General features: G+C 41.9%; 1 protein-coding gene and 1 pseudogene across 2 annotated transcripts; both read left to right on the top strand.

Annotated features, from left to right (window-relative positions):
- The first annotated feature begins 7,747 nt into the window (after window positions 1-7,747).
- Window positions 7,748-17,377, top strand: LOC308513939 (glutamate dehydrogenase 1, mitochondrial-like; annotated as a pseudogene). Its single transcript has 3 exons — window positions 7,748-7,813; window positions 9,355-9,560; window positions 15,991-17,377. The product of its transcript is annotated as a glutamate dehydrogenase 1, mitochondrial-like (transcript).
- Window positions 17,378-23,062: 5,685 nt separating this feature from the next.
- On the top strand, window positions 23,063-26,248 carry OR5BS1 (olfactory receptor family 5 subfamily BS member 1; the record flags this gene model as incomplete). The annotated part of the gene is made up of 2 exons (XM_081083995.1): window positions 23,063-23,835; window positions 26,086-26,248. The coding sequence occupies 2 exons, from the start codon at window positions 23,063-23,065 to the stop codon at window positions 26,246-26,248; spliced, it is 936 nt and encodes a 311-aa protein (XP_080940121.1).
- Between the last annotated feature and the right edge of the window lie 1,680 nt (window positions 26,249-27,928).

The raw sequence follows: 27,928 nt of genomic DNA, 5'->3' as shown, positions 1-27,928 counted from the left end.
ATATGGATCTTTTTATACCTGTTATCCACCAGATAGATCGAAATGACAGGAGATATGGGCTGAAATTGACCCAATTGGGTTTGAAGGAGTCTTGGACTACCTGACAAATGGGGTGTCTATCTCAATTCCAAAAATGCCTTGTATTCTATCGGTTTCACATGTGTCAGTTCAGATTCTGGGAGAATTAGGGTAATGTTCCCAAGATTTGTCTCTTATTTTAATAGGAAATACAGGTAATGCTCACTGAAGCCCTGTGGGACCAGGTGAGTACAGCTGCCACCAGCTTGAAAGCATGGTGAGAGGTGGGAGGAGGAAGAAAGGGCTTAAGAAAGGAGAAAATTTCTTTCTGTCCCCTTGAGTAATTAAATTCACTGACTGATGGTGAAGAATTACCATACTTTGTCCCATTTTGTTCTATTACTCATCCAGTCTCAAATCCTCAGAGATTCCCAGTGTCTGCATCTTAGCACCCCTTCTTGACATCCACCAGTCCATTAGATATTGCCCTCTCAAACATGTCTTCTCTGCCAGCCTTTTAATAAAAACTGTATAATAAAAAAGTTAAATCCAACCCACTAGCCAAGTACCTTAGGGAAAGTACTGAGAAAGCATCTACTTTAACTCTCAGATGAGAAGGCAAAGTTACAATTTCGTTATGAAAAGTAAAGACCTTAATTCCATTTCTGATTGGAAAGAAAGTTATTTTACCTCTGGAGCCATTAAATTTGTCTGAAAAATACTTGACTGTGGCTCTTGATTCCTGCATCCTAAGACATAATTTTCTGAAAGATTTGGTCCCTCCAGAATGAGTTCGCTTCAAAATAAACATCTCAAAAAAGAAATGAATCAACCTAAAGAGTAGAAGTATTTAATTTCATCCATTTGAATACCAAATTAAGTTCATAAAAATTATCAATTTTTGTATAATTGCTAGTGAACTCTTGTTTCTGAGGATAACATGCCAAATGGTCCCATTGCTTCTGAAGGTCTTGCCTGGGACATGATTAGGATCCTGTCATTAGCACAGAGGAGAATTATTTTATTTCACTGGCTATAGCTGGAAGGTCTCTATCGAGACATTAAAAAACATAAAATTTGGATTAAGTTATTCAGATATAATTCCAGCATAATTCAATAGTTGGAACACCATTCTGCTTTGCATTATTTATAATGGGAAATTGTTTTGTTACCAAGGCATTTCTATCTCTCTGAATTTCTTCAGAGTATTTTAATGAAGATTCTGAATGGACATAAATGCCATATTTGCTCTGTGGCATCACAGGTTGCCAACAACATTTTTTAAATGCTTCAAGATATCCTACATCTTCCCAAATTTATTGACAATAGTTTAAGTGAGAATAATGGCTAATAGTAGAAAGTATGGCTCGAGCTTTCCTGTTATTTAATTTATTAGATTTGAGAGACTCAGAACTGCTATTGTTGGAGAATCCTAAGTGTTGAGAAGTAAAAGAATAATAAGTATCTGTACTTTGGATGTGAAGAATTGTCCTTCCTGTTGTTAAGAAGAAGATAAAATTTTAATTTCATTTCAAGGAAATTAGATTAAATCATTTAAATTCGTTTAAAGAAATCTAGTTCCCAAAAAATGTCTTCCTTTGTAGAAGACAGTTAAATTAGATGTTTGATAATGAATAAAATTGTTGAATCCTATCAAGAAGGTATTCTGAGACCTGAAAAACTATGAGTTGAAAATGAAAAATAGATTCATTAGGTCACCAATGGGAATTTGTTACCTTCAGACATCTAACTGAAGCAATGCCATGGCAAGTAAACCTCAGAATCTAGATGATTAAGCCATATTTTTTGAAATTGTTTTAAAATACACTTAAATTTAATGAATTTGAAATTAGCTTCTTTTAAATTCTACAAAAACTGATATATTTTTCATTTTGACAAAATGTCCTTGGTTTCCCAGCTACCTGAAAATGACAAAGTAGCCAACTCTCAAACATGAAAATGCCAGATTTCACTTCTTATTTTAATGGTATATCAATGCAGAAGCTAGTTATGCCCATAAAATAACCAGAGCAAAATGCTGCAAATTTTCATAACACAGACATTTATTTAGTTTCTGAGGCCTTCCCCAAAACATTAGCTACTTCAGCTTCTCAATCTTAACATTCTCATTGCATGTACATTTAAACTCTTGAGGAAGCGTAAACAAGAATTACAGTACAACTGATCACTTCTGAACCCATAATATCAATTTCCCATATGGAGACAAGCAAGGAAAGACTGTTTATTAAGTCAATGACTATAATTTTTTTATTAAAGATGAGGGAAAGTCTCCACAGCCTCTCCTGCAAGCCCTCATTGAACAATATTATATGAAATGAGTAATGAACTTTTTAATTTTCTGTGATTTTCAATGACTCTTCCTATAATTTTTACAGCAGAAAATAGTCTTCTTAATTAAAATGCTATATAGAATAACTATTTAATGTTCTTACAAGTATTATATTAGCTAAAGAGTGAATTGCTTATGTAAGGGTCAGAAAACCATTCTTTTGGGAACCAGCACATAATTGGATACTTATGACATAATAAAGGGTGAATATGATATAACAGAGTGAACAAAGGGTGGCTGAGAGGCAATAAATTGATAACTGATACTGTCTGCCCCATTGACTATTCTACCATATGCACCCTTATACACGTTAAAACTCCAGAATATCAACAAAAACAACTCTATTTCCACCAAAGAAGATACAGCTATCTTTCTTAAAGTCCTCATCTTTTCCTCAATGAGGCAACTGAGGTTTCCAAATGTCATTATATTCATCTATGGCTGGGTGAGAGCATAGTTACATACTTAGTTTTACAAGAAACTGCCAGAGCTTTTTCCAAAGTGATCATACAATTCTGCACTCCTCCCAACAGTGTATTAGAGTTCTAGCTACTCTATATCCTCACCAACATTTGGTGTCTTCTTGTACGTTATACTTTAAATACAAATATGTGTTTAATAGCTATGTTTAGCTTCAGAACAAGAACCAATTAAACAGAAATGAAATATAATAGTGGGTTTCATTTATATTCCTTTTACAACTCAGCCCTCTTTAAACAACTTTCTGTATTTCACCCATTTCTCATATGAAGAAATGGTGGCCCAGAAATATATGTAGAGTGAAAGTCAATGGGATTTATTGCTAGGAAGCCATAGTCTCTTGGCATTCACACTCTATAGCCTACTGACTGGAAAATCCTATCTGAGAAAAAAGTGATATGCAAATTGACCATCACTCCAACACACAAGATGGTCACCCCCATGTGGCCAAAGATGGCCACCACAAGATGGCCTGCAGGGGAGGGCAGTTGTGGGAGATCAGGCCAGCAGGGGAGGGCAGTTGGGAGGGGCCAGGCCTGCAAAGGAGGGCAGTTGGGGGGAACCAGACCTGCAGGGGAAGGCAGTTAGGGGTGACCAGGCCAGCAGAGGAGGGCAGTTGAGGGTGACCAGGCCTGCAGGGGAGGGCAGTTGGGGGGAACCAGGCCTGCAGGGAAGGGCCACTGGGGGGGACCAGGCCTGGAGGGGAGGACAGTTAGGGGTGACCAGGCTGGCAGGGGAGGGCACTTGAGGGCAATTGGGCCAGCAGGGGAGCAGTTAGGTGTTGATCAGGCTGGCAGGGGAGTGGTTAGGGGGTGATAAGGCTGGCAGGCAGAAGTGGTTAGGGGCAATCAGGCAGGCAGGCAAGTGGTTGGGAGCCAGCAGTCCTGAATTGTGAGAGGGATGTCCCATATTGGAGAGGGTGCAGGCTGGGCTGAGGGACACACACCCCTCCCCTGCACAAATTTCGTGCACCGGGCCTCTAGTTCAGTGATGGCGAACCTTTTGAGCTCAGCGTGTCAGCATTTTGAAAAACCCTAACTTAACTCTGGTGCCATGTCACATATAGAAATTTTTTGATATCTGCAACCATAGTAAAACAAAGACTTATATTTTTTATATTTATTTTATATATATATATATAAATGCCATTTAACAAAAAAAAATCAACCAAAAAAATTAGTTCGTGTGTCACCTCTGACACGCGTGTCATAGGTTTGCCATCACTGCTCTAGTTCTATATATAAAATCCCTTTGTAATAAAGTCTATAATATTAATTTTTCCATTATTTTTTGTCTTCTGTCAGGTGAGGATGGCTTTTAGGGATATACAAAAGGAGGTAATATTAAATTTCAATTCTCTAAATTCCCTGGCCACATCACTTTCCTTTGCTCCCGTTTTTTTTCCATAACCTACTGTGATGTTGATTCTGATCAAGATTTTCGTGTCTTCATCTAGTCCAGGAAGCTGAGGCAAGAAGATGCCTAACCATTCCCTTGTGGAAATATGATCACATAGACAGAAAACTGTTTCTACCAGAAACCCTCTCAGCAAGAATACCCTATGTGGTTATAGGAAATGCTGAGAAGTGACTGAGTTGGGAGGAGTCCCCAAGTGGCATGGTAAATTGCCTTATTAAGAGCATATGTCTATTACCTGCAGGGAAATGCAAATTAAAAGCCAGAGCTAAATTTCTTTGCTAAACAGAAACAACCCTCCTCCTCTGCTGTTCCTCCATACAGATTTCAGTCTTTCTTCTATTCAAATCCTAATCAAATATTTAAAAATATAATCAAACATGCTCTAGATTACTGGCCTGCCCAAGCACTGAGTTATTATATTAGCTTGCTCACAGTATCGCTATATCTTGGTCCTATGGTCCTACCAAGCCTTGGCTTTTTCTTTTTCTGTTTGTTACAGTGGAGAGCAACAGGCACTGTCTATACAATGTGCTTGTATTTTACACAAAACTTAGAGCAAATACTAATATTGTAAAATGGGAAATGGGAAACATCTGCACAGATTTCTTAACTTGTGTTCCTCTGAGTAAAAACATAGCTCCATTTAAATATAAATATAATATAAGCCTCCTGTGGTCTTAAAAACAGTAGTCCTCTCTTCCTAGTTGGGGAGAATGATAGGTAAAGAGATTGAGAAGCCACTGAAAATAAACTCCACTATTTCACTATCTCAACCACTCTTGGCCTTACAACTGCATCCCTTTCTATAGTTCAAGAAGTCATGTCATTGTATCCTGTTACTGTGTCTGGGACTAACTCTATGAAAAATTATAGCAGTCTTTCCTCCATATGGCAAGAGTGCAGTGGGTAGCGATCAGAAGCTTCATATTTCACCCAAGTTTCACCTTGGGGTTAGGGCACCTCCAATCTACCCAGCACTTTAGTCCCCTGAGTCATGAGTCTCCTCCAGGAAGGACTTGAACTAGTAGGACTTGAGTGTGTTTGATTTCTATCCTCAGGGCTTCTGTAGCAATGAAAAGTCCCATCTGACATCCTCAGTGCTGAAGCGCTCATCTGGTGCTGCTTCATAGAGTCCATCAGTCACAACCCCTGCCCTCATAGGTCCTCCAGGCCGGTGCGGACAAAATAGACACCCTAACCCAGACTTATAAGAGCAATTTTTGTACTTAAATACTAAGAGAAGAAAGGAAAGCAAAAGATAGCAGGGAGAGGCCAAATTAAAATGTACTTTCTTTCTGATGATGTAAACATTAAGACCCAGCTCCAGAGCACTGTTATATAGAAAGACCATCCAGCCGGCTCCTGAGAGCTAGGCGGCCCAAAGTGTCTCATAAGCAGCAATGTACTTTGGGATGAGTAAGAAGAATTTTTTTAAAAGGTCCTTCACCGATACTTAAAGCTTCACCTCAGAGAACCACTAGAGACTCAATGGGGAGGGTGAAAGGGCAGAGTGTCTCTTGCCCCTAAAGAGGCCAGGGCTCATCCCATTTCTTTATCCATCATTCAACAAACATTTACTGAGCATGTGCTGTATGCAGGGCATTAGGTCCAAGTGGTTTGGTGTGAGAGAGAGAAAACAACACGAATTCTGCTTTCTGGAAACTTAGAATTTAATTCCCTTCCCAGGAAGCCCATACCCCCACACAGACATCCCTATGTCTGACCAAGTCTATAGCCAGAGGAAACTGGCCACTGAGTCTCTGACTGACTCTCTCTGAATTCTCATTATTTTTCAGCTACAGGAAGATGCTCGGACTCGAGGTAAAAAAGCAGTATTCCAAGGTTTGGATTAGCCGGGAGTGGTGGGAAGAAATAAGGAGTTCATCCCAAAGTCTCATCATTAGACCTTCCATTTAACTGAGAGCTAGAGTCCAGGTCCACTTTTCCTTTCCCCTTCAGTCAAGATTGTCATTGGCTTTCCTTGATCTTCCATGATCACTGCCAGTCTCTCTTCTGTCCAGCCCAGTAACTAGACAGACACAGCAAGATCCCTTTGTCCCTTGGGATGGCTGTTGAGGACCTGGGGACACTCTCAACCTTCAGTCAGACATGGCCCTTTTCAGTAGAGGAGAGAGAGCAAATGCAGAGGTGAGTAGCTTCCCAGCTCTGCTGTAAGGACTGAGCAGAGCTGGCATAGGGACTGAATAGTGGGGAGGTCAGAATGGAATGATTATTCAAGATGGCCAAGTTATAGTTCTCAAATGCCCAAATGCAAATTCTAGTGTTCCAGGAATATATGCAAAATACCCAGGAGCCTAGAATTATAGCATGAAGGCCATATTGGTATCACCTTCCTTCACCCATCGAAGAAGGAACTTATATCAGGGCTTTTCAAACTTTTGCATGTATGCAAATCACCTGGGTACCTTGTTTAAAAAGAAGCTACTGATATAGTAGGTTTAGGTGGGGCTCTGACATCCTACTTTTCTAACAGGTTCCTAATGCCAAGCTGCTGGATCAGACTTTGCGTAACAAGGGTATAAATGATTGAGCCCAATGAAATATCCTCTAAGGTCAGAATAAAATAAGATTTAATTCAGTGACTTCCAAATCCCATGAAAAGACTGAGGAGACTTTGTATGTGAGTGCAGGAATCAAAGGGAGGAGAAAATCAAAAAGAGGTTCTGACTACTACAGGGTCTCTCTGGGAATTGGAACTACTCTATGCTTTTCTAGCCCTCCACAAAACAGAGCTCATAAGATTCCAAGCCTTCTTGGGGATCTATAAATACAGCCAGTCCAGACAGAACCCACTCTGATCTTTCTCCAAACCTGGTCAATCACCTCCACTCCACTCAAGAGTGATAAAGGAAATGGCCAAGCAGAATCCTTCATGAGATACAGAGAAAACTTTTCTTGGATGCTGATCCCTAAGGATCAACAAGTCAAAAGAGCCAAGCTTACCTGAGCTTGAAGAATGCTCTCCCTTATTCAAGGAAGACTGACTTCCAAAAAAGTCACTGTAGGGCCCTGGGAACATCTGCCTATTGACCAAGGACCAAAGACCACGTTAGATTTAGGATCCTAAATTCTAAATCTGCTGTTGCTTTTCTGCTGTCTAAAGTGATAGGTGAGGGAGAAATTCAGAATAAAATGAGAATTCAAGTCTCATATCAATTTTCCATGCAAAAGAAAAGGAGACAAGTAAGAAGTCAAGGACCTGCTCCAGTGGCAATGGCCCAGTACAGAGGCATTTGACAAACTCGTAATGCCCAGCACTGGTTAAACAGGTCTGGTGGCCATGATTCACTATGCTTTGCAAATGACCAGATGTCTGGTGCCATATTCTGCAACTGCTCAAAGATCTTTAGCTTCCCCATAAGTTCTGGCCTCTCCCACCCTGACTGGCTATACTCCAAACTAAGGATGTGAGCAGGACTCTGGACTTGTAGGGAGATACTTCCAGACCCTGGTAACAGAATGACTCCTTTCTGTATCTACCCCAGGGATGAGAAACTGCTTAATGTCACCTGCATCCAGGACTGGGTAAGTGACCTTCTACGATAGTCCCTAAGGGAAATGGCATCCTTCTAGAAATGGGTGTAATGGCTAGTAATATATCTCGGTCTTGAGCCTTCAGAAGCTTATACTTCCAATATATATCTCTTCTAAAGGGGAAGGAGTTGGCCTCCCATCACTCTTAACTAATGAACTATAGAGCCAGAGCTTCCTCCTCCATCCTCATCCCCAACAAAAATCCCTGGAATTGCAGAATCAGTCCTGGACTTCACCATAATAAATACTGGGAGATCCTCTTCATTCAGTTCTGAGAATAACGGAATAAAGAATGAGGATAAGAAAAGAAAAGCCGCCGAAACCGGTTTGGCTCAGTGGATAGAGCGTCGGCCTGCGGACTGAAAGGTCCCAGGTTCGATTCCGGTCAAGGGCATGTACCTGGGTTTCGGGCACATCCCCAGTAGGAGATGTGCAGGAGGCAGCTGATTGATGTTTCTCTCATTGATGTTTCTAACTCTCTATCTCTCTCCCTTCCTCTCTGTAAAAAATCAATAAAATATATACATTAAAAAAAAAAAAAGAAAAACCATGAAAATAGAATTAAACATCAGGGACTTAGAAGTAAAAGGACTTAGAAGGAGAAAATCAATAAAATGAGAGTCCGGGGCCCCAACATTGGGAGATGTCCATTTATTTACCATAGAAAAAATACTAAAAAAAAATCAGGCTACAACACTAAATATTTTAATTTAGACATTAGAAATGACTTTCCAATTAGTGACTATTGAGAAACAGAGGTCTGGGTAGTCCAGAAAGACAGAAACACCACGTTCTGCAGAAGACTTTGGAAACAGTTTTTAAAAAATCACTTTGATGTGTTTCAAGAATGGTCTTGCCTGAACCAGGAAATGGAGAAGGTGAACTCCCTAGATCCCTGTTGGAACCAAATTTGATCCTATGTTAGAGAGTTGGCCCTACTGAAATAAAATCCATTCCTCTTAAAAAGATAAAGCTTTATACTTTAAATTGATCAGTGTTGAAACCATGAAAAGAATAACTGACAGATAATGTCATATTTACATACATTTTAAATGTAATTATTGTAAACCTTTACATATGAGGAACACTTTTGATTGGATAAACCATATTAGATTTAAGCCTTTACTTAATTTTAATATTCCTCTGAAGCAAGCATTAGAAATTTTCCTGACTTTCCTAATGAAAACACAGGCTCTGAAAACTAATAACACTATGTCTCCTAACATCCAGCAAGAGCTCTTTCCTTTGGGCCACATGATTATCAGGGAATTGCAGCTCCCAAAGCCAGTAATGCCATTCCAGGTAGAGAGTGATAACAAGATCCCTAAGGACAGTGGAGGCAAGGGAGGGGAGCCCAGTGGTGGGATCTCTCTCCCTCATACACTCACAACCTCCTCTTATTTGGTACAGAAGCATCAGGCCTCCAGATTCCTGGACATCCCAAAATTTGAGAATTTTACTGCCCAGCACTGAAGAGCAGCCACCAGGGGTCCAGGCCCACAACGTGAAGAGCCAGCACTCTGTTTAACCAGCTTGCTACCCTGGACCCTAATCATTCAATCAAGGAAGAAGACCTCCTTGGCTTCTGCCAGGTGTTTCACCCAGATGACCTGTCCCCTGAGCTCCACTCTGCCCATCCTACTGTTGTCAGGAACCCAGGCTCCATGGATCTTCACTCCAACTTGGTAGAACAGCACCCCACCGAACAGGTAGGATCCAATACAAGGAGTGAAAAGATGTAAGAATGAGGGCAGGGCCAAGCCAGGATCTTTAGGTCTCTGGGATCAAGGCAAAGAGCCAAACAAGAGTATCAGCTGTGGATAGTTTTGTATAGGGAGGAACATTCAGGAATCAAAGAGAGACAATTATGGGATAGAAAGATGAAAAGGTAGAAATTTTAAAAACACACTGAGAAATGTGTGGCCATTATCCCCTTCTGGAAAGTGTTCTGGAAACTTACCTTTGAGGCTTAATTCGGAATCAAGAGTCAAATACAATAGGTTCATAATAAACTCCATTGTCAGAATTTTCATTAATACAGTACTTGAATGTGCTGCCCTCAGAGACACTGCTTAAGTGATGAGCTATTTCTTTCATCTTTTCAACTCCCCTACAATTTCATCTGACATCCAATCCCATATGGAGAAGACTGTCTCATGCTCACATGTAGCACAGACAATACTCTATCTGGGCTTACCTAGGGCTTATTGGGAATTCTTTTTAAGACACAGTCTGAGTAATGGGTGATCGAGAAAATTGGACTCATTTGCATGTGTCTAAGTATAGTGAGTGTATATTTTCTTGAATAGTCCCTTTTCAAGTATTTTATCCCAGTTTCCCCATATATTAGCAAAATGCATGAAATGTTCCAATTTTTTGGAACAAGTTTACATCTTTCAGAAAGAACACATACACTCACAAAATCTCATCATCACTCAAAACTGTTTTGGTTCGGAAATTCAGGCAGAAAGCTTCCTTTCTCTTCAATACAACATAGCAAGTGTAAGATACCAAAGAGTGAACACTACATAGAAGAAAAACAGAAGATGGTATGCAGTCAGTGGATCTCCTCCCTTAGTTTGTGTTGGGATAGGGTCATGAGGGTAGAAGCAGCACTGTGAGGACTGCTTATCCTTTCACTGCCTAGTAAATTAAATTTCTTTTATTCCTACCCATGAGACTGTGACATCTAGGGCATAGCTTTGGTGTCTGAAAAATAGAAGTTATTATGTAGACATCATCACTAACTCAGAAGAGGGAGTGAGACTCATGGGCAGAAATGCCAGGATCTACGGCATAACTGGGAACTTGGAAATCAAGTGAGTCCCAAGCACATCGTAATTGCCAAGCAAGGAAACCAGCAAACAACTGATAAAATAAATGTGATGTAAAAGATATTTGCCCGGCTCTCTCTCTCTGTGTGCACTGCCCCTCCAGAAGGCAGGCACCACACCCAGTCCAAGCTTTTAATCTATTTTATGTCTGTCTTTCATTATTTCTTTAATCCCGAAAGCGCCTCCTAGTTTGCATGAACGGGTTCAAGTCTCCCTCTCCTTGCAGTGCAGGCGGCGCGGGAAGAAGACCTCGGCCCCAGCACCGCTTGATAGAATCCTAGAAAATAATTTCATTTTTTAATTAACTGACCTTATCTGGGGCTCCTCAAGTTCTTCGTCTCTGGTGGTTTACGGATCAACTCCCTGGGGTGGTTGGAAATACACAGATTTTATCCTGACAGCCCCACGCTGTGAATTAATTGTGGGGTCTGGCTGAGAGATGTTCCTTTATAAAGGTAAGAAATAGCCTGGCTGCATCAACCTATGAACGATCAGATCATGGTTTGCTTTCCCATCAGGGCACATGCCCAGGTTGTAGGCTCGATCCCCAGTGTGGGGTGTGCAGGAGGCAGCCAGTCAATGATTCTCTCTCATCATTGATGTGTCTATCTCTCTCTCCCTCTCCCTTCCTTTTTGAAATCAACAAAAAATATTTTTTAAAAAGGTAATAATTCTTTCAATTCTCTAAAGATTAAGGAAAGTTATTTATGTATATGCTATTTTCAGTTAGCTTTATATTAATCAAGAAACCTGAGAAGATTTCTCAACCCACTCATCACTGAAGTTCAAAACCATTCCTGAAGGGTAGTTGGAGTCTGTATTAGTTTTATAGGTCTAGTGTAACCAAGAACCACAAACATAGCTTAAACAACATAATATTATTTTCTCACAGTTTGGGTGTATAGAAGTCCAAAATTGAAAGGTTACGGTCCAATATTTATGTCCCCCCAACCCAAATTCATATGTGGAAACCCAATGACCAATGCAATAGTATTATTTCATTTGGCAAGTGATTAGGGTTAGATGAGATCATAAGGGTGAAGCCCTCATGAACGGGAATAGTGCCCTCGTAAGGGTCATGAAGAGCTTGCTTCCTCTCTGTCTACTCTCCATGTTTGGATGCCATGTGATATCAGCCGTGTACTGTAGGCAACCGACATATTTCTCTCTCATATTGATGTTTCTCTCTTTCTCCCCCTCTCCCTACCCCCTTGTCTCTCTTTAAAATCAATAAACATATCTTTGGGTGAGAATTTAAAAAAATATCAAACATGGATATTGAGAATTTCAAGGAAATGGCAACATTTTAGAACTGTAAAGTGTGTCCCACTCCACACCACTCTAACTGGTGTATTTTTTAAGTCAGCTACTTTTCCAGGAAGCAGTATGGCCATGGGAGAAAGACTCAGATTTCAGCTTTGAAGAGGAGCTCAGATTTCCAGACTGGACTAGCTCTTCTGAATCTCCTGAGAATGAAGTATGGTAGCAACCATCTCAAGTAGAAACTGTAGTTTAACTCTAACCCTGCTGTTTGGCTTAACAATAGAAAAGTTATTTTGATTTTCTGAATTATATAAATCATCTCATTCGATTGAATGCCTTATTGATTGTAATGTGAATATCCCATTGATTGTGATCTTACTGGTTTTAGGAAGCATATTTTTCTGGTCCCAAAAACCAGGACAGCACAATGACTCTAAATTGCCTCGATGGCTCTAGATAATGTGTTCCTGATAACTCAGTGGTCCCAAGACCCGAGGGCTCTAGAAAATGTGTTTCTGTCAACGCAGTGATCCGGAGACCCAAAACTATAATTAACATGCTTAATTCTGCTTCTATAAACTGCTTTTTTGCGAACCAGGTTCCCCATTCCAATACCCTTGTAATTTTTGCCTCTATAAATCTGGTGTTGCGGCCATCTTATCACTTCGAGACTTGGGAGAGCGAAATGCCCCCTCAGAGTTCCAGATTGCAAGAAATGTGACTCTTTAATTCGAAAAAAAAAAAAAAAAAGATATTTGCCCTATCAGCTCTTACTGGATAGTGGAATGTAGGGATAGAATGTCCAGATATGGTATTGCATTTGGTTCAATGAATAGCACTGTATATTAGAAGGTCTGGATTATGTGGGGGTCCAGAATGAGTCACTACAAGATGTCCCTCTGTGGTATGCAGATTGTTTTGAGCTAAAGGCAACGTTAGCCATAGGCTCAAGAGAAACTTCTGCCCGCTCCCCTTAACTACCTATGTGAATTAGAGGTCTTGCCCATAAGAGATTATCAGAGATCACTTCTTTTGACCTATTTATAGGGTAGGGCAAATTTATATTTACTAATGTCTACTCTTCCAATCATCCTGCAATGACATTTTGAAGCTCATTATGTCTTTTATACCCACGTTCTCTTTATATCTATGAACCTCTCTTGCATGTGGGGTCTCTGACTCTCTCATATCTGAGGGTTTCCCATACATATGTATGTATTAAATTTGGTTATGTTCTCTTGCTAATCTGTCTCATGTCTATTTGATTATCAGACCAGACAGAAGAATCTTGAGGGTAGAGGGAAGTTTGCTCCTCCCCCACAATCATAAGATCACGAATCCATATTGGCCTTGCGCAAGTGATTCTGCTTTGTGGGCCTCAGTTTCCTCCCCTATAAAGGAGGCACAACAGGAAAAATGATGAAGGCTCCTTTTATTTCTAATATCCTGTGATTTACATAACTATTCCAACATAGCTATTTCCCAGATAGTGAAAAAGCCACCTAGTCCAAAAATATTTCCTATAAGAAAGGACTATTTAGGATTATTTGTCAAAGATAGTAAATTTTGCACATATAAATGTACATATTACATGAGGGGGAAAGGTAGTTTTAAACTCCTTTCTAAACAAATGAACATAAACCCAGCTGGTATGACTCAGTGGTTGAGCGTCAGCCTGTGAACCAGGAGGTTCGATTCCCGGTCAGGGCGTATGCCTGGGTTGCACCAGGATTGCGGCTCGATCCCCAGTGTGGGGCGTGCTGAGATAGTAAGTACAGGAAATAGTTTAGGACTAGGGGAACAAAGAGAAGGGACTGGAGCATCAGCAACTAGAAGCCTGCAGGAGATTCTCCAGGGGCTGAGTCTCAGATCTCTGAAGAGGGGTGCTACCCATCTGTGCTGCTATCTCGGGAGCTCAGTCGGGGCTTATAGAACTAGGAGGGGGAGCTTTCTTGCTGCTGCTTTATCTGAGAGGGCATGAGAAGACTAGTTCTGGGAGTTCTGAGGAAAAGCTGGAAAGCAGAACCCCAACTATTGCTGGCGTGATGCTAACAGAAATAACAAATAGTCTCCCTGTAGTGCCAGAACCTAAGAAGATTTGGTTGTCAAAGGAGAAATACACTTTCCAGATTCTGCACATCACAAGGCTTTAAGAGTGGGTTGGGAGAATAGAGAGAGTACCTCAATAACTACTATGAACCTCCATCGGGATAAATATAGAGAAACCACAGCTAGGCACTTCATAATAAACTACTGAAGAACAAAGAGAAAACATTTAAAATAGCCTAAGACAAAAGACAAATTACCTTTGTGAATGAAAAAGGGGCCAATACTAAACCTGACAAGCTCAGCAGAGGCCTGCATGGCAAGCCTTACAAATTCAGAAACCTACCAAAGTAACCACAGAGGATGGTCTGAAATTAAAACCGCCTAACTGAAAGTGAGCAATAGTGGGTAGTCATACCATAGGCTGGTCTCTTCTTTGAGAAAGATCAATCTTTACCTGTCCATTGTCTTTTTGCATCTAGAGTAACATACCTTGGGAATGTCAGCAACCCCCATTTATCCAGACCCCTCAGAGCACATTCTCCCACCAGAACAAGAGCCAGGAGCCCCTCATTATAATCTTGTTCTCCAGCATGCCATCTCTACGTGCTATAAATGTTAATTAACTACCCTATAAAAGAAGTATATGTCTGTTTTACTTTTTATCCAATCTCAGAAATTTTGCCACTTTGCTTTCTCTCACCTCCCTAATTTACCACTAGTGGATTTCATGTAACCTCTTATACCTTCCCCTTTGATCTATAATAATAAAAGGGTAATATGCTAATTAGACCGGACGTCATTCTGGATATCATTCCGGATGAAGCCAGAGGTCAGAGGGAAGCCCGGGTGTCAGGTGCCTGCCGGTGGCCAGAATGAAGCCTGGGTCCCGGGTGCCAGAGGGAAGCTGGTGCCGGCAGCTGGGGGTAGGAAGGCCTACTCTTGCACGAATTTCGTGCATCGGGCCTCTAGTTATAACGTGCAAAACTTCCATTCTCCGGAGCATTTTCTCAATCCGTTGAGATTTTGCTTCCCAACAATTGTTAGCAGTTTGGCTCAGATAAACTCATACTAAAAATTCTCTACAGGTTTGGACGTTTTTACCTGGACGCCTTTGAACAGGACCACCTTTAGACACAGGCAGATGTGCTCTCGGTCTGGATTTGTGTTTTAGGGCTTCCTGTGTCTGACATTCTTCACGGGGTGCCAGTCCTGCGGAATCCAGCTGATACACCGCCCACAGCCAGCACACTCCATAAATCAGACTCCAAATATTTGGACCCTAAAATTCCCTGCCCAAACAGCCTCGGGTCCACCTGCAGGTCTCAGAAGAGTGTGCACACCAGGCCTGAGCGGCGCGGAGCTTGACGGTGTGGGATGAATTCTTTTACGCAAAGACCCTCTGAGCTCATGAAGAACCAACCCAATGAGGGGACAAGAGAGGGCCTTGGGTCAAGGGCCTCCATTTGTACTTTTTACCTGGGAAATAAGTGGGGGTGAGCCTGCCTTTGAAGGAACAACCATTAGACTGAAAACTGGTTTCCCAACAGAAAGGACAGAAGCCTTAAGTCAGTGGGTTGATATTTGAAAATAATGAAAGAAAATAAATGCAAACTAGAGTTCTATACCTCAAAAATGCACCTTAAATTGGAAGAAAAAGTACCTCAAAAATGGAGCGCTCCTCCGCCACCACAGGGCTGGTGGGCTGGGCTGAGGGGGGGCGCGCGCTGGGGGCCAGGGCGCCCGCATTCCCAGGGTCGCGGGGCGCAGCGGCTCATCCCGGTCAGGCGGCCAAGCGACCGGCAGCAGAGGGACGAGGGCAGCCGGCCCAGGGCCTCCGAGAGCGCGCCTCCCGCGCGCGCCCCCACGCGGCCGCCCGGGGAAACGCTGCTGCTGCCCTGGCCGAGCGACGCGGTTCCACAGCCCAGGCCTACACCCCGCGCGCCGCGGACCGCGAGGATGGCCCAAACTTAAGGTGGAGGGCTTCTTCCCCCCCCCCCTCCCCCCCCCCCCCCTCCATGCCAGAGTACTGGAGGGCAAGCTGACCCAGCACGTCAAGACCCGGGAGAACGAGGAGCACAAGCAGGACCTGGCGCATGGAGACCACGTGCTGAATATGCCCTTCCCCATCCAGCTCAACAGCGGCTCCTGGGAGGTCATCCAGGGCTCCCGAACCCAGCGCAGCCAGCACTGCGCGCCCTGCGAGGCAGGTGTCTCTTACAGCAAAGATGTGAGTGTAGACGAAGTAGAAGTTTGACGTGTAAATGCGCTGTGGTTTATGGGCCCATCAAAGGTGCTCAAGCTGGAGGTTAGATCAATCCCAAGAACTATGGTAATGAATTGGAAAGGACCACAAGGAGGTTCTCCATGGAACTAGCAAAAAAGGGCTTTATTGGTCCTGGCATTGATGCGACTTCCCCAGGTGAGCGGAAGCTGTCGGGGATTGCTGACACCAATGTCTGCACCATAGGGCACTTGGATATGAATGCACATGCCCGCATTACCGGTAAACGCATCAGTCAAAGCGTTACCCACAATTGTAGCTCTACCATTGGCCCACTTCCATGGGATTGAAAACTTCCTCAGTGAAGCTTCTTACATAAGCATTTTAGGAATGGCTTCCGGGTTTGGAGAGAAAACATTTGTTATTCAGGAATTCAGCAATGTGGGCTGCACTCTGAGATATTTGCATTGTATTGGTGCTAAATGTGCTGGTGTTAGTGAATCCGGGAACACAGGGAATTTAGATGGCATTGACCTAAAAACAAACAAACAACAAACAAAAAAACTAGAATACTTCAAGTTGCAACACACATAGATCCTGGGCTTCCTCAAGGCAAAGCTCTACAAAGGAAATATCTTGGAAGCAGGCATACTGATCCCTGCTGCCAATGAGAAGCAGTTGACTGAATCCAGTGCATCCAGAGTCCAAGCCAAGATCATGGCCAAAGCCACCCATAGACCAACAACTCGAAAAGCTGTTAAGATTTTTCTGGAAAGGAACATTATGGTTATTCCCGATCTCTACTTGAATGCTGAAGGAGTGACAGTATCTTACTTTGAGTGGCTGAAGAGTATAAATCATGTCTGTTATGGTTGTTTGACCTTCAAATATGAAAGATTCTAACTACCGCTTGCTCGTGTATGTTCAAAAGAGTTTAGGAAGAAAATTTGGAAAGCGCTATGGAACTATTCTCGTTGTACTCACAGCAGGATTCCAAAATATTACCAGGTGCATCCAAGAAAAACATTGTGCATCTGGCTTAGCTTACGCTATGGAGTTTTCTGCCAGGCAAATCAATCGCACAGCCATAAGGTATAACCTAGATTGTACCTGAGAACAGCTGCCTGGGTCAATGCTGTTGAGAAGGGCTTCAGGGTATACAATAAAGCTAGCTTGACCTTCAAATAAATGGATCATCGCTGACATCTTAACTACGGTCTTCATCTGTAACTTCTGCAAACCTATCACACAGTTTTACATGTAACCACAGACATCTCTTTCTCATATGGACATCATTCTCTACAAGTCAATCCAAATCAGCCCTTGAAGAAGAAAAACTTAAAGTTAGGAGATCATATACAGGCTGATGAGTGTGACAGTAGAAACTGCCTATGCCAGAGGGCCATTTGAGAAATTTTGTCTTTAAATAAAACGTCTCCTTTCATCTGGCTATGCTCCCTTCGCCATGGTTTGATCCCAACACTTTAGTTATCTTTTGTTTGAGGTAAGCAGTCAGTTGCCCGCATTATTTTGCTCTGTCCAAGTCTGGGATGGGACGTGCTATAACTTTGACACATTTAAGAAGGGGTGTGTGGCTTTTTCAGAAGATGATAGGGCCCTAAAATGAATTATTGTTATTTCACATCAGCAAAATAACTCAATTTCATGAGTTGCAAACAAAAATAAAAGCTGTTTCTCTTCATGCATTTTATTCTTTTAGAATGAAATAAATACATTTTGCTGTGATAAAATTGTTTTTAATTACCAAGCCTAACATTGCCTCAAGCAGTGAATGCTTATAAACATAAATTTAAAAAAAAACTAGCACTCTTATGACATAAAACAATATCTTTTATAGCTCATCAGTTCTGTATTGTTATCCAGAATAAGAAAAAAGCCATATGGTTAATTATCTTCATAACTGATGGAAGCTGTTTGCGTTAAGACTATCTGAATTTGCTAAATATAATTATGCCATATAGTCCAAATAATGCAGGAACCTCCTTATCATGTTAATTTTTCATTTCCTTTGAAGATCTAGTATGCTGAGTAATTGCACAGTATTTCAGATAGAGTAACACCAACCCCACCCCCACAAAATACCTATTTGGTTTTCCTGTCTGGAGTCTGGCTGACAACTCTAAGTATTGCCAATGTCTCTACCTCAGCCTGATTATGAATCCCCCCCACCTTTTTTAGAGGTTTTCCATGCTACACACAAGCTTAATTAACAAACTGGGGCTTAAAATATTAGATGGAGTGTTTTGTCTGGAATGTTTTTAACCAGCGCCTTTTGCAAGTGGTATACCAATGAAACACTAGATATTATTTATGTATTGCATGTGCCTTTTTAAAAAAACAATAATACCCTTTCCAAAAATTTCTAATTACTTTATAACTCCATGACTTAACCTGTTAATAAAAAGCTGTTAAAATTCTGCCTTTTGCCCTAGCTGGTTTGGTTCAGTGGATAAAGCATCAGCCTGCAGACTGAAGGGTTCCCGGTTTGATTCCAGTCAAGAGCACATGTTTGGATTGCGGGCTCAATCTCCAGTGGGGGGCGTGCAGGAGGCAGCCAATCAATGGTTTTCTCTCATCATTGATGTTTCTATTTTTCTCCCTCTCTAAAATCAATAAAAATATATTTTTTAAAAACAATTCTGCTTTTTCGGCCCTGGCTGGGTAGCTCAGTTGGTTAGAGCACCATCCTGATACACCAAGGTTGTGGATTTGAACCCTGGTCAGGACACATACAAGAATTAACCAATCTATATATATAAAAGCCTAATATGTAAAATGTTCCCTCAGGAGTTCGATCGCTCACTATGACATGTGTTAACCACCAGGGGGTGGTGTGAAATGAAGGAAGGCCCGCCAGCAGCTGGCAGCTGCTAGAGATCCTACCTGTGCAATAATTTGGTGCACTGGGCCTCTAGTGAATGCATAAATAAGTGGGACAACAAATCAGTATCTCTCTCTCTCTCTCAAAATCAATAAATAAAATTTTTAAAATTCTGTCTTTTTAAAAAAGAAATGAAAGGGAAATATTTTCGGACAAACAACAGCTTAAGACATTTGGCACCAGCATACTTACATAACAGAAATACTGAAAGGATTTCTTTATATAGAGAAAAAATGTTCCTAACTGGAAACATTGAACTAGAGAAAAAAATTAGGAGAACCTGAAAATGTGAACATGTGGGAAAATTCAAATTAGTATTGATCTGTATAGTAACTTAATAATGTCTTGAGGAATTATACACATACATACATATGTATACATGTATGCACATACATATAATAAAAATGCACAACAATAACAGCACAAAACGTTGGAGGAGGTAAAAAACAAACATTAAAACTATGCTAAAATCCTTATATTGCCCAGGAAGCAGTAAAAGTTCTAACTTATAGGATGAGTGTGGTAATATCCATGACAACAACTAAAACAGGAGTAAAAGACTGTCTCCTAATAGAAAGGAAGGAATGGAGTGATTTTTTAAAATGGTTAATCCAGCCGAAACCGGTTTGGCTCAGTGGATGGAGCGTCAGCCTGCGGACTGAAGGGTCCCGGGTTCGATTCCGGTCAAGGGCATGTACCTGGGTTGCGGGCACATCCCCAGTGGGAGATGTGCAGGAGGCAGCTGATCGATGTTTCTAGCTCTCTATCTCTCTCCCTTCCTCTCTGTAAAAAATCAATAAAATATATTTTAAAAATAATAATAATAAATAAAAATAAATAAATAAAATGGTTAATCCAAATGAAGACAAGAGAGAGAAAAAGAAATTTATATAGAGAACAAATGGTGAGATGGGAAGTTAAGTCCAACTACTTAATATAATCCAACTATTTAATATAATCAGTAATTATATTAAATGTAAATAGCCTCAGTACTCTAACTAAAAGAGATTATCTTGCTACTTAAAAGAATTTTACCTTAAATATCAGGTACAAAAAGGTTGACAATAAAAGGATAAAAATGCTATGTCTCATAAATAATAAAAAAGAAATATCAGAGGCCTGTGGCTTTCTTACAAAGGTCAATCTTTGCCTCAAGTGAGCCGTCTGTTGTCTTTTTGCATCTAAAATAACATACCTTTGAAATGTCAGCATAATCTTTCCCAGACCCTCAAGGCACAACCCAGGCACCAGAGCGGTAGACCACAGAACCCTCACTGTCATCTTGTTCATCTTGTTCCCTGCATAACAACTCTATGTGTTGTACATGTTAATTATTAACTATTCCGTACCCACCGATGTAAAAGAAGTATGTCCCTCCATTTTGCTTCTTATTCAATCTGCTTTGCTTGCTCCTGCCCCTTATGGATTTCATGTAACCCTCCTTACATCACCTCTTTTTATTCTAATGTATAAAGCTGCAAAACTGCCATTCTCCAACGCATTTTTCTCAATCCGTTGAGATTTCACTCCCTGGCAATTATTGTCAGTTTGGCTCAAATAAACTCACAAATTTCTCAATTTGTTTGGACGATTTTTACATGGACGTAACCACTAACAATGATTATTATGTAAGTGATAGAGGTACTAATCACTGCTACAATGGCAATCATTTTGTAATATATAAATGTTGGTCAAATACTGAATGGCTAAGTTTCCAAGCAAAGGATCTGCAGAGTTATAGTCTGTGAAAAGAGAACAAGTAATCAGTAAAACCTTTAAAATAGTCAAAGGGGTGCTCCAGTTATACTTAATCAGCTCCCTGACTGTTGATGTTGCAGATAAATTCTGGAGAGGAAAGTAACCTTTGGTGACTTACATGCATAATCGGATGAACATGTGATATCCAGAAAATACACACCACTTACATATACTTTCTGCTTCTGTATATATTTAAATTTGTCCATAATAAAAAGTTTTTACCACAATAAAATTTTGTTTTAAAGTTTTTAATCTGTTTGGATTTCATTTGAGTTGCAATAAGTGATGACACATTTTTATTTTCTTCTTTTATCATTAAAGTATCTTTAATATCTTTATGTTTAAAGATCTTCAATAACTTTTTTCACTTTTGTCTTTTATCATTATCTTATTTTTATAATGACAAATATAAATTTAAAACATAAGAAAAAGGGAAGGAAGGGAAAGGAAAAGGAAGAAGAGAGGAGAGGAGAGGAGAGGAGAGGAGAGGAGAGGAGAGGGGAGGGGAGGGGAGGGGAGGGGAGAGGAGAGGAGAGGAGAGGAGAGGAGAGGGGAGGGGAGGAGAGGAGAGGAGATAAAGAAGGAGGGAGGGAAATCCAACCTTTAGAACTAAAAAACCTTAGAACACTATATTATCCTTAGAAATTGCTGGCCATCCTAGGGTCCCAGTTATGTGATGCAACCCACTGAAACAAGAGTGATACAGGAGAGGAATAGTTGGCCCTAGAGAACTCATTCAGATGCAGATCAGACCTCCTGCTTAAGGGCCTCTCCAGGGACCTCCCAGACTCTCTAGGTCAAGTCCCTCTGGCCACTGTTATTTGGGCAGCAGAGTCAAAAAGGCTTCCCTTCGGATAGAAAGACCACAGGGATTTTACCCTGCTCAGAAGCTCCACTCTGCATCTTCTAAAGGAGGGACGAGGTCGGGAGAGCTCTAACCACGTCAGTGGCTTTTGTTTCTGTGTTGGAACAGATACCATTCTGTAGCCTCCACTGAGAGCCTCTCTTGTTGGTCTGTGAAGACAAATCTCCATCTCATTTAAATGCATCTTCTTCTAAAACTATTCACTCTGGGAACCTGTGAGTGCACAGTTCATGAATAGAAATCAGATCCTCATCTATCATCTTCCTGAGTTCTCTCTCAGGAAGGGAGGGGTGACCAGTCTACCTTCCTCTGATTTAGACTAAACTCCATAACTGTCCATTTTACCAGGTGTTCTAGGAGTTCTTTTATGTTTTACCCTTTATTGTTTTTGTTTTTGTTTTTGTTTTTGTTTTGGCTTTACCATCCCTGTGATGTGGAGAAAATGGTCCAAGTTTGACTTGGTTTTATCCAAATCTCCTGATACCAACTTAGAGAATAACTCAGTCTTCGTGGACTCTCATGTTAAATCCTGAGATTACAGTGCAAACAGTGGACATTATAATTTCACAGAAACCCTTGTACGGGAAGCCCTTGGAGTAAGTGATTTTCCATTGTGAGGATTCCTTCCTGCCTGGCTTCCATGAAACCAGCAAGCCCCTTTGTGTGCCACTTCTGCTTGGGTTGACACAGAAGGGGAGGAATTTCTACTTAGTACCAGAAATACTCCCGGAAGATCATTCCTCAGTCCTTAGGATTTCTAAGCTGAAATGGACTTTAGAAACCATATAGTTTTCCCATACTGTTTTTTATTCAATGAGGCTATTTTGTTGTTTTTTAACTCACAAACTGTGGCAGAAAAACGTCTTGTACCATCAACAGGTATCCCAATACCATAGCAATCATTAAAACAGTCATCATGGTCTGTCAGCTGGATGCCAGCCAAACGTTTATTACTGACTCACTATGCCAGCCAGCCCTCCTGTGGTTCGAACTCAGTTCCTTTTGGAACGGGAGAATAGCACTTCTCAGTACTCTGGCATCTATCCCCAACTCCCTTCCTTTCCCTTTCCAGTCTGGATAGTCGCTGTTCTCTTCTCTTTCCTTCCTAGGTCTGATTCTCTACACTCCTCCTCCCCACCTCTCCACCTTGGCCAGTAGGTGACTGTCTTAAGCTGGGAAGGGCTGATGAGATCTCACTCGGCAGGGTTGCCTTTGCTGCATGATCTGTTCTGTGTTAGCCAAGAAGCTTTACTGACAATGCCTCATCACCAGGCATGTCCTGGGACTGATAAGCCATTTCAGCATTCTTCTCTGTTCCTGTCCCTCTAAAGGAAAACTTGTCTGCTCCATGGAAACTGGCAACATAACCACAGTCACCGAGTTTGTTCTCCTAGGACTATCCAACAATCCTCAGGTCCAGGTAGTACTCTTCGTACTGTTCCTGGTGACTTACCTCCTGATCCTCACAGAGAACCTGCTCATGCTGCTGGTGATCAGGGCTGATTCCCACCTCCACACCCCCATGTACTTCTTCCTGAGTCACCTCTCCTTCCTGGATGCTTTCTATTCCTCAATCATTGTGCCTAAGCTGCTAGAGAACCTTCTTTCCAAGTGGAAGACCATATCCCTTCTTGGGTGTTTCACCCAGGTTTTCTTGGTCATATTTTCTGGAGCCACTGAAGCTTGCCTCCTTTCAGTCATGGCCTATGACCGGTTCCAGGCTGTGTGCCACCCACTGTTGTACATGGTGGCTATGGACAGGAAGGTGTGCACTGGCCTGGTGGGAGCATCCTGGGCCATAGGAATGGGGAGTAGCCTCGTTAACACCCTTCTCCTGGCTCAACAGAACTTCTGTGGCCCCAACGTCATCCACAGTTTTGTCTGCGAGCTTCCTCCAGTGCTCCTTTTGGCCTGTTCTGACTCCCACATGAGCATCGCCTCCATCCTGACAACCGTGGGGGTCCTGGGCTTTGGCACCCTTGTCCTACTGCTGGGTTCCTACACCCGTATCATCATGACTGCCCTGAGGATCAACTCCGCCATGGGTCGGAGCAAGATCTTCTCCACCTGCTCTTCTCATGTTCTTGTGGTCACCATCTTTTATGGTTCAGGAGTTTTCAGGTATGTCATACTGTACCTCCTGAATATACATGTAGAATATTCCAAGTGGCCTTGGTCTGTAGATCCAAGCATTGCAAAAGTAGCAGGATAATAATTGTGATGTAATTCAGAAGGCTGGGCTCTAGTCCTGGCTCTGCAGAGAACAAACTGTGTGAATTATGAAAAATCCATTTCTTTTTGAGGCCTCAATGGTCGACTCTGAAAAATGAGCTTATTCAAGGACTAAACATGTTCCTAATTACTTTAACCTATGATTTCGGAGTTCTCAAAGGGGAATCAGGGAGCCTTTAGTAGATTTTTATTCAAAAAAATAAAAACATATTTTTGAAACAGATCCTCTCTTTCTTTCCTGCTGGAAGGTGATGTCTTCAAAGCTTATTTATGTTATAACTATTTATTAGGCACCTACAAGACACTGGGTGCTTTACATGATTGATTTGGGCATGTATCATGTCACAAGAAAAATATTGGTAACTCCATTTTTATATAAGGAACCCGAGTTTGAGGAGTAACCAGGTAATTTCCCAAAGGTCCCAGAACAAGTTAATCATGGAGCCATAATTTAAAACAAGTCTCACTGGCTTCAAGCCTCATGCTGTTTCCTACCATGCTTCTCTCAAACATAAACAGCTCCAGCTGATGAGTCCTCATTTATAGGAGACACAGTAAGTATGGCCTGAGCTCTCTATTAGTGAAATGCAGATGGATTTGCACAAATTGCTCCATACTCGTCTCACCTGCTTGTGACTTGGAGAGAAGTCAGAGGTGGGAAAAAATTGTAAAGAATGGTCTAGGTCACAGTGGTCGGCAAACTGCGGCTTGCGAGCCACATGCGGCTCTTTGGCCCCTTGAGTGTGGCTCTTCCACAAAATACCGATTTCTGCGCATGGGCCACGAAGTTTCAGTCGCACTGTGCATGCGTGCCCGCATGTGGCATTTTGTGGAAGAGCCACACTCAAGGGGCCAAAGAGCCGCATGTGGCTTGGGAGCCGTGGTTTGCTGACCACGGGTCTAGGAGAGCTCACCTGAGCCTGTGGGCAAATCTCATCTTTCTCTGTCTCAGTATCCTCATGTGCTGTACGAGGACAGTAAGATTTCTCCTACCTACCTCACAGAAATGTCAGGAGAGATAAAGTAGATGATGAAAAATCATAGTAAAACAAGTAACTTTTTTAACCAAGCATACCAGAACTCACAAAGAACATTTCAATGATGATGACATCATTGCTAATAATAATAAGTAATGCTTCTGTGGGAAATACTCCCAGTGGCACTTTAACAAGATACAGCCAAAATTTTAATCTTATTACTTTGAACTTATATATTGTGCTGAACACATGTTTACCCTCCACTGTGTTTACCAAGCTTGATCTTTTCTAAGCCAGGGAAAAACGCACCTAAAAAGGCAAATGTTTGTCCCCTACGCATTATAAAAATAATGTGCTATGATTCTGACGGTAACTCCCAGAGTTGGGAATGTTGGGAACAATGACAGTTTTATTGGATTAAGCTTACAATTTTGCAAGAAAGAATGATCACAGGATGAGAACATGTAGTTGTATATATAGAGAAGAGAAGATAAAAATTCCTCACATTATCATCACAGCTATTAAAGAAAGGTGCTTTGGGGAGTATGAAGTGTTCTGGAAATGCATGGGATTATTATTAGTTCTACTCTAACCTGCAGCACTTGATCTGTTGCAGAACTTTTGTGCCCAGGGCAGCTCCTGTAATGTTCTGCATAAGATCACTCATATTTGGCCCTGACTAGTGGGTTCAGTGGTTAGAGCGTCAGCCCACGCACTGAAGGGTCACGATTCCTGGTTAAGGGCATGCACCTGGTCAAGGTTACGTACCTGGATTGCGGGTTTGATCCCTAGCCCTGGTCAGGGTGCTTGCCAGAGGCAACCAATGGATGGTTATTTCTCTCTCGCTCGCTCTCTTTCTCTCTCTCTCTCTCTCCCTCCCTCCATCTTTTCTCTCTCTCTTTCTCTCAGAAATCAATGGAAAAAATATCCTCAGGTGAGGATTAACAAAAAAAGATCACTCATGTTTGAAGGCATTTGAAGGCAGAAATGCTTAACTTCTCACTGACCATACAGTCATTTCTAGCTGCCGCCACCAGTGCTGGTCGGCTCACTCTGAGGACCCTCCTTGCAGAGTCTCTGGCATGGGGTAGACTGTGGCTGCCAACAGTACTGTGGCCATTGTCCTGAGTTCGGTTTATCCCTTTGTGCCCTTGCCTTCCAGGTACATGACTCCAGCCTCTGGTTCAGTCCTGGAGCAAGTGCTCTCCATGCAGTACAGTGTGGTGACGCCTCTGCTAAACCCCCTCATCTACAGTCTGAAGAACCAGGAGGTGAAGGCAGCTCTGAGGAGGATGCTGGCCAGGCAGCCCAGGCTGACCTTCTAACCCAGGCCCCACCGCCTCACCCGGAGGAAAAGTTATGGGAAAGAAGAGGAGGCAAAAGGGCTGTCAGCACTCAGGGGCCTCAGCATTCATTCTTTTCCAAAACAGAAGTCTTCGTTTTCCTCACCCAGTGCCCTCCCCAGTCAAGCAAGCTTGGGAAACTTCACAAACCAGATGACACCATCCACCGGGGGCCCAGTCACCACACAGGAAAATGCTCACAGCTTCACTGGCCATTTCTACAACGATCGCTTTTCCCTCTCATTTCTTGTCCTTTCTACCCCTCCCCTTTCTGCCTCTTCCTCACTCTTTTATTTTTGTCTATGCACAAAGTGTAAATCAACCTAGCTGGCCACTAGCAAATATCCCACTGCATTCTGGGAGAGTCCAGTCTTGGTACTGTGAGACCCAACTTCTCCTTTTTCCCTTCCCAAAAAATTCCTGGCAAGATCTACAGCTCCATAACAACTCAGAAAGAAAGAAAGTAAGTAAGTGTGTCTCCTCCTGTCTTTGTTCTTAACAAGGAACATCTAAAGTAAAGCCTAAAAAAAATAAAATAAAATAAAATAAAGCCTAGCAAATAACAAATCCTCAATAACTACTTGTTGACTATTTAAGGAATGAAGGCTAAGTTCATCTGAAGAGTCCTTTCTCTTAAATGATCCCAGAAAATGGGAGGAAGTGAATATCATCCTCTAACGTGTAAGTCTTAAGAGCAAAGCCCCTGTCCTAATAGCTTCTGTATCCTCGGTGTCTAGAATAGTCCTGTCACCTAATAGATTCAATTAGCATTAGATAAGTGGAGGGGAAATGAATGAATGAAAGAGAAGGGGGAGTGAGAGAAGGAACATATTAAAAAGAATATTTAATTTTATTCAGTAAAATTCTTGCATTGATAGCAATATAGATATCAGAGGAAAAGTAGCAGGGAGAAAAAATTGGGATAGAAAGAGAGAAAATGATTCCCTATTTCGGGGCACTGTCCTGGGTCCTCCTCACATAGAGCTCTGTGAATGGCATGCACAGTGACAGCCCTGCCCTGAGGCTCCTCACAGCCCACCTTAGCCTAGAGACCACCTCAGCTCCCTGCCTATTCCAGACACCCCAGCCGAAAGGAATGAGGAGTTGGAGAGAGCAGAGCAAATGCTCAGCTGCCATCCCACCTTCCAATCAGCTCCCAAGAAAGTTCTCAGGAGAGAACAATAGCAGTTTCCTTCCTGTTTCTACCTAAAGGCCAACACCTCTGCTTCAGTCAAGACTACCTCCATGCCAGCTCCCTGGCTTAGCTCTGTCCTTGACCCTCTGATCCTCTCTGAAAATAAATGTATGGTCAGTTTCTTCCTGCAAAGGCCTCTTAAGATTATGGCCTTATATATAGTATACCCACAAGTGAAATTTCTTAATCTTCTCTATAGGATGAGGGCCAAGGCTATGGGGCTGAGCCAGCCTCAATTTTAGTTGTATTTCTGCTCTGACCACTTGATGGAGCTGGACCCTTATATTTTCCAGAGCATATCGCTCCCTGAGCATGTCACTGAGGCAGGGTAATAAGAAGTAGACGTGTGAGCTCAATGGGAGTAATGGACATCCAATCCTGCCCTTACCATACACCCATACAAGAGGATTACTCTGAAAACCCTGTATACTTGGGGAAAAGCTTTTTGTCCCATAATTAGGAGAGGA

The sequence above is a fragment of the Myotis nattereri genome, assembly GCF_964212035.1.
Source record: "Myotis nattereri genome assembly, chromosome: 2".
NCBI classification, from domain to species: Eukaryota; Metazoa; Chordata; class Mammalia; order Chiroptera; family Vespertilionidae; genus Myotis; species Myotis nattereri.
This window is presented reverse-complemented; position numbering and strand designations above follow the sequence as displayed.